At 69.5% G+C, this 10586-nt stretch overlaps 1 protein-coding gene across 1 annotated transcript; it reads left to right on the top strand.

Annotated features, from left to right (window-relative positions):
• The first annotated feature begins 281 nt into the window (after window positions 1-281).
• On the top strand, window positions 282-10360 carry LAMB2 (laminin subunit beta 2). Its single transcript, XM_086469658.1, has 33 exons — window positions 282-327; window positions 468-631; window positions 738-873; window positions 1057-1130; window positions 1241-1429; window positions 1507-1570; window positions 2416-2618; window positions 2706-2826; window positions 3106-3294; window positions 3380-3559; window positions 3636-3748; window positions 3858-3937; window positions 4015-4150; window positions 4319-4474; window positions 4578-4705; window positions 4788-4905; window positions 5024-5216; window positions 5305-5448; window positions 5574-5805; window positions 5882-6045; window positions 6125-6349; window positions 6909-7123; window positions 7216-7312; window positions 7384-7756; window positions 7828-8012; window positions 8089-8330; window positions 8399-8602; window positions 8695-8839; window positions 9171-9378; window positions 9471-9612; window positions 9720-9896; window positions 9973-10132; window positions 10224-10360. The coding sequence occupies exons 1-33, from the start codon at window positions 282-284 to the stop codon at window positions 10358-10360; spliced, it is 5340 nt and encodes a 1779-aa protein (XP_086325784.1).
• Window positions 10361-10586: the final 226 nt, after the last annotated feature.

Genomic DNA, 10586 nt, shown 5'->3' with positions numbered 1-10586 from the left:
ACGAGCGGCTGCCTGTGTCCGGTGCCTCCCGCCGCGCCCCCGCTCCCCGCTCCGGCCGGGATCCGCCCCGCGCTTTCCGCGCAGCCCCGAGCGCTGCTCCCACCGCCCAGCTCGGAGGGGAGGGGAGGGGAGAGGGGGGGGGGGGAGGTGGGTGGCGGGAGGGACCGGGACGGGAACGGGAACCGGCGGGGCGGGACAGGAACGGGACGGGACGGGAGCGTCGGGCACCTGCCGAGCGCCCCCTTTGCGCCCCCTTTGCGCGCCCCGCTTGCGCCCCCGCGATGCGGAGCCCCGGCGCCCTCCTGCTGCTGCTGCCGCTGCTGGCCGGTGAGTTCGCGACACCCCCTCCCCTCCCCTCCCCGCCCCGGTGGGGGCCAGGGTCCGTCCCGGCCCCGCCACCCTGTTTCCGGGCGGCCGCGGAAGGGGGCCCGGGCCCCCATCGCCCTCAGCCGCCCGCTGCCCCGCAGGGCTGGGGGGGGCCCCAGCCCCTGACACCCCCCAGGGCTGCGCCCGCGGCAGCTGCTACCCGGCTACCGGGGACCTGCTGGTGGGGCGAGCCCCCCGCCTAAGTGCCACCTCCACCTGCGGGCTGCGACGGCCCCAGCCCTACTGCATCGTCAGCCACCTCCAGGTGAGCGGGACAGGGACAGGGCGGGGACTGGGGGGCACTGGACGGGGTCGGGGGGGGAGGGCAGGACGGGGATGGGGATGCACACCGTCGAGCCTCCTGCTCGCAGGAGGAGAAGAAGTGCTTCATCTGCGACTCGCGGCGGCCCTACGACGCCCGCGCCAACGCCAACAGCCACCGCATCGAGAACGTGGTCACCACCTTTGCCCCCCGCCCCAAGAAAGCCTGGTGGCAGTCGGAGAATGGTGAGCGGCGGGCGGGGGCGGCAGGGCGTCCCGGGGGGGCTCTCCTTCCCTTCCTCCCACGCTGAGGAAGTGTGACTCAGCCGGCGGCTTCGGACGCGCCCCTGGACCGCGGCCGGGTAGGGGGGGACAAGCCCTGGGGACCCGCGGGTGGGTGCTCCCTGCAGTCACACGTGCCATCCCCAGGCGTGGAGCACGTCAGCATCCAGCTGGACCTGGAGGCCGAGTTCCACTTCACCCACCTCATCATGACCTTCAAGGTGGGTCCTGGAATGATGGGATGTGACGGGGCGGGACGTGACAGGACAGGATGGGATGGAGCCCATGGGGGCTGTGGGGCTGGTCCCCATCCCAGCTGGGTGTCCCGCAGACCTTCCGCCCCGCGGCCATGCTGGTGGAGCGCTCGGCCGACTTTGGGCGCAGCTGGAAGGTCTACCGCTACTTTGCCTACGACTGTGCCGCCACCTTCCCCCACGTCCCCCGTGGGCCCCCGCGCCGTGTCGACGACGTCATCTGCGAGTCCCGCTACTCTGACATTGAGCCCTCCACCGAGGGGGAGGTGAGGTCCCAGTGGTGCCATGGGAGGGTTGGGGGACACCCGGCTCTCCCCTCACCGCCCTTCCTTCCCCTCCCCAGGTGATCTACCGGGTGCTGGACCCCTCCATCCCCATCCGGGACCCCTACAGCCCCGCCATCCAGAGTGAGTCGCCCGCCCCAGGCTCCCGCCTGGCTGCTCTATTTTGAGCGCAGCTATTTTGGCTGCTCTCTCCCTGCTCCGAGCCCCACGGTGGGGTCAGGGCTGAACCCAGCCTGCAGAGGCTCGGGCCCCTCCTGCACTGCCCCCCCCCCCCCCCCCCCGCCCCATGGGAGCAGCTAAAGGTCAGGCTGCATCGGGGCAAGCAGAGGGGGACGGCCGTGCCGGAGCTGAGCCCAGCACCGAGTGGTGGCTGTGGTGCGGGACGGTGACAGGCAGAGGAGTTGGGCCCGTTCAGGATGCAGCGGGTTAATCATCCAGAGCTAAATTTAGGCTGGGAGCAGGAGGGGAGGAATCTGCAGGGCAGGGCTGCTGGGAAGCTGCAGTCCCGGGGAGCCATCCCGTCCTGCCAGGGCCCCCACACTGTGCTCACGGGGCACAGCCATCCTCTGGCACATCCCCCAGCAGTGGGTGCCCCGACGCCCAGAAAGGTGCCCTTGCCCAGGGTGCTTGTTCTGCACTGGTGGGGTCCCCACCCTTGTCTGCTGCAGGGGCCTGCAGAGCCCTGGCCCATGCACAGCCCTGGTGAGTTGTGCACAGCCTGACCGTGTACAACCACGTGCACAGGAGCCGAACCACCGCAGCTACGTACAGCCCGGCCTGGCCATGTGCGACCATGTGTGTGTGAGCCACACCACACGCAGCCTGACGGTGCACATGTCCAGCTCTGCCAAAGCCACCCACAGCCTCCGTGGCCGTGCAGAGCCCACCCCAGCCGTGCGCGGCAGAGCCAAACCACTCATGGACAAGCCCAGTTGCCCCGTGCCAACGTGAGTCTCTCCCCGCCCCAGACCTTCTCCGTGTCACTAACCTGCGGGTGAACCTCACCAAGCTGCACACACTGGGGGACAACCTGCTGGACACACGGCGGGAGATCCGGGAGAAGTACTACTACGCGCTCTACGAGCTGGTGCTGCGAGGGAACTGCTTCTGCTACGGGCACGCCTCTGAGTGTGCCCCACTCAGCGGGGCCCCTGTCACCACCGATGGCATGGTAGGGTGTGCCGGCCCCACGTGCCCTGCTGGAGCTGGGTAGCTGTGCTGCCCAGTCCTGCAGCCCCTCACCGTGACATCCCGGCAGGTGCATGGGCGCTGCGTCTGCAAGCACCACACGCAGGGGCTGAACTGCGAGCGCTGCCAGGACTTCTACCACGACCTGCCCTGGCGCCCGGCCGAGGGCTCCAGCACCAATGCTTGCCGCCGTGAGTGACTCATGCCAGCACCGGCTCCTGGCACGAATCCCAGTGCCAGGGGTTTTGGGGTGCAGCACGCTGGGATGTGGTTGGGTGGGGATGGACACCCTGCAAACTGGCTGCGGGGGGTTTGGCGTGCCTCAGGCTGTAGTTTGGGAAGGTTTGGGGTTGAGGTGCTGCATACAGGGGTAAGGGGAGTCAGGGCTGGGGAGGTTTGGCCCTGGGGGTGCTGCCTGGCAGGCGGGGGGTTGGGGTGCTGCATACCGTGCCGTGGTGCCATCCCCGCAGGCTGCGACTGCAACGAGCACTCGCGGCGGTGCCACTTCGACATGGCCGTCTTCCTGGCCACGGGGAACACCAGCGGGGCCGTGTGCGACGACTGCCAGCACAACACCATGGGCCGCCGCTGCCACCTCTGCAAGCCCTTTTACTACAAAGACCCCAGCAAGGACCTGCGGGACCCCGCGGTGTGCCGAGGTCAGTGCCAGGGGGTGTGCGGCGTGGGACAGGCTGCGCGGGGTGGGCTGGGGGGTCGAGGTGCTGACCCTGTCTGCACCCCCAGCCTGCAACTGTGACCCCGAGGGCTCTCTGGACGGGGGGCTCTGCGACGGCGCCGATGACCCAGCCCGGGGGCTGATTGCGGGGCAGTGCCGCTGCAAGGAGCACGTGGCCGGTCCCCGCTGTGACCGCTGCAAGCCTGGCTTCTTCGGCCTCAGTGCTGCCAACCCACAGGGCTGCCAGCGTAGGTACCGGGGTGGCACCCGCTGGGGCTGGGTGCATGGTTTGGCCCCGCCGGACGCTGCTGGCTCTCTGTGCAGGGTGCCAGTGTGACCCCCGTGGCACGGTGACCGAGGGCAGCCAGTGTGACCCTGTCAGTGGCGAGTGCTTCTGCAAGCGGCTGGTGACCGGGCGCAACTGCAACCAGTGCCTGGTGAGTGGGGCTGTGCCAGGGCCCATGCACGGTGCTCGGGGGCCAACACATAGTGCTCGGGACTGTGGCACCGCAGGCGGGTGCTCGCTGACAGCTTCGCCCTCTGCAGCCAGAGCACTGGGGACTGAGCCACAACCTCCCAGGCTGCCATCCCTGCGACTGCGACGTGGGAGGTGCCCGCAACAACCTGTGAGTCTTCGCGGGGACGCAGGGGGTGAGGGGCATCCCTGCCAACATCGAGGCTGATGATGCCACTGGGGTACCAGGTGCACCGTGGAGACAGGGCAGTGCCAGTGCCGCAGCCATGTGGTGGGACGACAGTGTGGCCAGGTGGAGCCCGGTTTCTACCACATCAACCTGGACCATTACACCTATGAGGCTGAGGATGCTCGGCTGCATCAGGTAAGGGATGAAGGTGTCCCTGCGGGAGGACATCAGGCATAGCAAGGCACTGGCTTTGCAGGGTCCCCAGGTCAGCATCAACTGTCCTGTTGGGGCAGTGGGGCAGAGTGGTACCTGCTGGCCAAGGCAATTTTTGGGGTCCCGTCTCACAACCCACCCTTGCACCAGGGCTCGGTGGTGGAGCGTGAGCCCCCCACGGACCACCCGGCTTCATGGACGGGGACAGGCTTTGCCCGTGTGCTGGAAGGCGGCTGGGTGGAGTTTCACGTGAGCGATGTGCCTTTCTCCACCGAATATGACGTGATCATCCGCTATGAGCCCCAGGTGAGCACCAGACAGTGAAACTGGTGGTGGGATGTATTGCCACATTGGGAGGTGGTGGTGGGGAGTGCTGGATGGTGAGACTTTTTGGCTTTTCTGCTGGCAGCACCCGGAGCCCTGGCAGGAGGTGAGGGTGAGGGTGCTGCGCCCCAGCCCTGTCTCCGCCAGCAGCCCTTGCGGAAACACCATCCCGGCCGACGACCAGCTCTCCACCAGCCTCCCCTCCGGTGCCAGGTGAGTGCCTCACTGCGACTGGGTTGTGCCACGGCTCACGCGAGGCACCCGTCTGCCCGTGCTCTGCTTTGCCCCCACCCAGGTATGTGGTGCTGCCCCAGCCCGTCTGCCTGGAGCGAGGCGTCTCCTACACCCTTCGCCTGGAGCTGGGCTGTGCCACCGCTCGGCAGGATCCCACCGCCAGCGTGCTCATCGATTCGGTGAGGGGCGGCCAGGCAGCAGGATGGGGGACAGCAACCCTTTAGGGGGGCAGGATGCAGCTGTAGGGGACACGGGGAGAGATGGTCGTGACGTCGCACTGACTTGTCCCCCTGCCAGCTGGTGCTCCTGCCCCGTTACTCCTCGCTGGAGATGTTCATCGCGGGTGACCCCGGCTCCATGGAGCGCCGGAAGACCTTCGAGCGGTACCGCTGTGCCCAGCCCTTCCACGCCGCGGGGCCCTCACCCGTGGCTGAGCCTTGCTCCAGCCTCCTGCACAGCCTCTCGGCCATCCTGCACGACGGGGCGCTGTGTGAGTACAGCCCCGCACCTCGTCCTGTGCCCCGTGCCCTGTCCCGTGCCCTTTGGCAGCTGGCGCTCAATCCGCTCTCTGCCCGCAGCTTGCCTCTGCGACCCCCAGGGCTCGCTCAGTGCCGAGTGCCGGCCCCAGGGCGGGCAGTGCCAGTGCAAACCCAACGTCATGGGACGGCGCTGCCACCGCTGCTCCCCGGGAACCTTTGGCTTTGGGCCCGGCGGGTGTCGAGGTGAGTGCCGTGAGGCTGTGCCAGCCCAGCCCGGAGAGGAGCCCGGGCACCCCAGGGCTGGGGGTGCTGGGGAGGGATGCTCTCTGCAGCCCAGGGGCAGATGCCGTGGGTGCCATGCCTTCCAGCGTGCCAGTGCAGCAGCGAGGGGTCGGTGAGCACCGTCTGCGACAGCACCACGGGACAGTGCTCCTGCCGCGAGGGCACCCACGGCCCACGCTGCGACCGCTGCCAGCCGGGCCACTGGGGCTTCCCCGCCTGCCGGCCCTGCCAGTGCAACGGGCACGCCGAGGACTGCGACCCCTGGACGGGCAGCTGCCTGCGCTGCCGTGACCACACGGATGGCGAGAGGTGCCAGAGGTAAGTGGGGTGTGTGCCTGGACCAGGTTGGGGTGCTGCCGGCAGCCCCCGGCCCTTGCTGACCTCCTGCCTGCAGGTGCGCGGCCGGGCACTTTGGGAACCCGGCGCTGGGCTCTGGGCAGCACTGCCGGCCCTGCCCCTGCCCCGAGGGGCCCGGCAGCCCCCGCCACTTCGCTGCCTCCTGTTACCAGGACAGCCGCTCCCAGCAGGTCGTTTGCCACTGCAGCCCCGGGTACACAGGTGGGTGCCTGCTGCAGCATGCTTGGTGCCCTCGGGGATCCCCCATCCCCGGGCACTGCCCAGCGCTCTGTGCCAGCAGGTCCCCGCTGTGATGAGTGCGCCCCTGGGTACTACGGGGACCCGCTGCAGCCCGGCGGGCACTGCCTGCCCTGCCAGTGCCACGATAACATCGACATGACGGACCCAGAGGCGTGCGACCGGCGCACGGGGCGCTGCCTGCGCTGCCTCTACAACACGGCGGGGCCCTACTGTGCCGAGTGCCAGCCCGGCTACTACGGGGACGCGACACGGCACAGCTGCAGGCGTAAGTACCCACGGCCACGCTGAGACAGACTTGCAGGCAGGAGGTCAGCACGTCCCTGGGGACCATGTGCGCCCGTGGCTGCCCTCGCTCATGCACAACGCTGTGGGGTCCCTGCAGCCCTGTCCTGCTCTGGGCTGTCTCCTCTGCCCAGCTCCAGCACTGCGGTCCCATCCTTGTCCCCATGCCCAACTCGTCCTGTCCCATCTACATCCTCATCTCATGCCCATTCCTGTCCCCGTTGCCATCCCATCCCCACTGCCACCCTGACTCTGTCCGTATCCCATCTCTATCCTGACCCAGTCCCTGTCGTCTCCATCCCTTCGCCATCAGTGATCCTCATGCTATTCCCATCGGGCCTCCATCTGGTCCCCACCCCATCCCTGCCCAATCTCTGTCTCTATCCTGTCTCCACCCTGACCCATCCCCATCCCCTCCTTGCCTGTGTCCTCATTCCATCTGCACCCCCATCCCATCTCCATCCCATCCCTGACCTCGTCCTGTCCCCATCCCCTCTCAACCCCTGCATCCCTGTCCCTGCTCAGCACCCGTCTGGTTGCAGGTTGCTCCTGCAATGCGCTGGGCACCGATGCCAGCACCTGCGGGCCCCAGCAGTGCCAGTGCGACAGGCACAGCGGGCAGTGCCACTGCCTGCCCCACGTGGAGGGACAGAGCTGCGACCGCTGCAGCCCCAACTTCTGGAACCTGGGCAGCGGGCAGGGCTGCCAGCCCTGCGCCTGCCACCCCCAGCACACCCTGACAGCCGCCTGCAACCAGGTGGGATGCAACGGGGACAGGGGATGGGGGGTCGGGATGGGGCTGGGAGTGTGCTGCAGCGGTGCCAGCCCCGGCCGTCCCATGTCTGTCAGCTCACAGGGCAGTGCTCCTGCCGGCCGGGCTTTGGGGGCCGGACCTGCACTGACTGCCAGGAGCAGCACTGGGGTGACCCACGGCAGCAGTGCCGAGGTGAGAGCCGGTGCCGGTGGGTGAACCACGGCGGGCCCCATGGCACCCTGACACTGCTCTCCCCGCCGCAGCCTGCGACTGTGACCCCCGCGGTGTCGCCAGTGCCCAGTGCCACCGCAGCAGCGGTCACTGCGACTGTCGGCCCGGCATCTCTGGAGTCCGCTGCGACCAGTGTGCCCGGGGCTTCGCCGGCATGTTCCCCGCCTGCCAGCCCTGCCATCCCTGCTTTGGGGACTGGGACCGGGTGGTGCAGGACCTGGCTGCCCGCACCCGGGCACTGGCCCAGCGGGCCAGCCTCCTGCAACACACCGGGGCTGCTGGCGCCTTCGAGGGCACCTTCCGGCTGTTGGAGCAGCGCCTGGCCACTGTGCGTGACGCGGTGGCTGCCCGCAATGCCACCGCTGCCACTGCCACCTACCTGACGCACGCCATGGAGGGGCTGCGGTGAGCACCCCGCACGGGGCGTGGCTCCCGGGGTGGCCTCGGTGGCGGGTTGTCACCCCCTTCCCTTGCAGGCAGCAGATCGGGGAGGCAACAGAGAGGCTGACGCGGCTGGAGGGGGAGCTGACGGCCACCCAGGATGCCAACTTCAATGCCAGCCACATGCTGAGCACGGTGGACCGTGGTGCCCGTGCCCTCAACCACAGCCTGCAGGACCTGGAGCAGCGGCTGCATGTCCTCAAGACCTCAAATTTCCTGGGTGAGCTGCACCACAGAGCCAGGCCAGGACAGCGAGGCCATGGCCGGGTGTCTGACAATGCCCATGCCACCCCCAGGCGCCTACGACACCATCCGCCAGTCCCATGGGGAGTCGCAGGAGGCTGAGCGCCGGGCAGACGTCTCTACCCGGGCCGTGCCCAGCCCCGTCAGCACCTCGGCAGCCACCCGGCGTCGTGCCGAGCAGCTCCTGGCCAGCCATCGGGATGACTTCAATCGCCAAAATGCAGCCAGCCAGCGGGCGCTGATGGACCTGGCAGCGAGGGCGCGGGCGCTGAGCCTGCACCCGCTCAACGAGAAGGTGGGACACGGAGAGGGGACCGGGGGGGCTGACATCTGGAGCCACCCTGAGCCCGTGCTGCCTTGCAGGTCTGTGGTGCGGCGAGCGACGTGCCCTGTGCCGAGAGTCCCTGCGGGGGAGCCGGGTGCCGGGATGAGGATGGGGGACGGCGGTGTGGGGGTCTGAGCTGCGGTGGGGCCGTGTCCACGGCCGACAGCGCGCTGGACCGGGCACGCCATGCCCAGGAGGAGCTGCGGCGGGCCACCGGTGACGTAGCCCAGCTCTCCCACAAGGTGTGTGGCACATGGGCGCTGGTGGGAGCAGGGGGCATGGCCGTGCCCCTCAGCCCTTGGGGCTGGCACTGAAGGTCTCTGTCCCTGCTCAGGTGGCCGAGGCCAAGGGGAAGGCGGATGAGGCCCGGCTGCGGGCGCAGGCAGCCCTGGATAAAGCAAACCAGACCAGGGCCCGCGTGGAGAGCTCCAACAAGGAGCTGCGGGATCTCATCAGCCATGTCAAGGCCTTCTTGAGCCGTGAGTGCCAGCATGCCGGAGCGGCTGGCTGCCCCTGCCTGATGCTGTGTGGCTCTGCACCTGCACTGCACCTGCACCTGCACCACATGTGCTGACCCTGCACCGCACCGCTCTGCATGGTCCCCGTGCTGCATGTGGGCTGTACCTCCCTGGCACTGCACGGTCCCTGCCCTGGCCATCCTGTGCCCCTGTAACCATCCCCTGCCCCCCTGCCCTTCCCTGCCCCACGGTCTCTCCCCATGGCTCCCCCCTGCCCTCCACCACCCCTCGGTTGCCTGTCCCCTCCACCCTGGGGTGCCACAGGGGCCACACTGACAGCTCCCGCCCGCAGAGGAGGGGGCCGACCCTGAGAGCATCGAGGTGGTAGCCAGCCGGGTGCTGGAGCTGTCGCTCCCCGCCGCGCCGGCCCAGATCCACCGCCTGGCCGAGGAGATCAAGGCTCGGGTGCGCAGCCTGGCCAGCGTGGATGCCATCCTGGAGCAGACGGCCGGCGACGTGCGCCAGGCTGGGCAGCTGCTGCAGGACGCCCAACGGGCCAGGTAAGCCTGGGGACGTGGGGATGCAGCCCCCCTCCCCCCCCCCGGGACCCTCAGGCCAGGCTGGCGCTGAGGCCGTGCCACGCTGGCTGCAGGTTGCGGGCGGAGGGAGTGCGGGGCACAGCCGAGGCGGTGCAGCAGGCACTGGAGGAGGCGCGGCAAGCCCAGGGCATGGCCGAGCAGGCGCTGCAGCGTGCCGCCGGTGACATCCAGCACAGCGAGAGAGCCCTGGGCACGGTAAGAGCCCTGTCCTCGCAGCCTCAGCCCTACGGGCTCGGGCAGGGCCCTGTCCCCACCGTGCAGGCACCCTGACTATGTCTGTCCCCCACACCACCGGTCCCCAGATGCAGGCCCAAACAGTGAGCACAGAGCAGGAGCTGGCAGGCGCCATGGGGAGGATCGGGCTCCTGGACGGACAGACAGACGCCCTGAAGGTGAAGCGTGCCAACAACAGCCTGGCCGCCACCCGTGCCCAGGAGGCAGCTGGTGCTGCACGGGACCGAGCTGGCGAAGCCAAGCAGGTGGGTGAGCGGGGGGGCATGGCGTTTCGGTGGGGGTCCTGTGGCCGTCCCACTGACCGGCCCTGCTGCCCAGCAGGTGCTGGAGGGGCCGCTGCGCGACCGATACCGGACGGCGCAGGAGCTGGTGCAGCACCGGGCGGAGGGCGCGCGGCAGGCGGGCAGCCGGGCGCAGCAGCTGCGGGACGAGGCTGCCGGGCTGCTGCGGGACGCCCAGGGCAAGCTGCAGCGGCTGCGAGGTGAGGCCGGGTCGGGGGGCCGGGGGGGTGGGTGGGGGGGTGGCGGGGGGCCGGGCTGACCCGTGTGTGTCCCCCCCCCCGGTCCCCACAGCGCTGGAGGAGGCGTACGAGCGGAACGAGCGGGTGCTGGACGCCAAGGCGGCCCAGCTGGGCGGGCTGGAGGCCAGGATGAGGGAGGTGCTGGCCACCATCAACCAGCAGGTCCAGATCTACAACACCTGCCAGTGATCCCCCGGACCCCCCGGCACCCTACCCCCTGCTCAGCCTCCGCCTGCCCGCTGGAGCGGTGGGCAGGGTGGAGGCTGCGGGACAGCCCCCCGCGTGAATAAAGTTACCGAGCAAGACCACCTCGCCTCTGCCCTGTGCCGTGGGCCCCCGCGTCTGCCCGGGTGGCCCCACCGTGGCCTCCCTGAGCCCCTGGGGTGGCAGCTGCCTGCCCCTGCCAGCCCCTGGG

The sequence above is a fragment of the Leptosomus discolor genome, chromosome 9 (genome assembly GCF_034619465.1).
Source record: "Leptosomus discolor isolate bLepDis1 chromosome 9, bLepDis1.hap2, whole genome shotgun sequence".
In the NCBI taxonomy this organism is placed as follows: Eukaryota; Metazoa; Chordata; class Aves; order Leptosomiformes; family Leptosomidae; genus Leptosomus; species Leptosomus discolor.
Note: the sequence above shows the minus strand (reverse complement) of the source record. Positions and strands in the feature narration are given on the sequence as shown.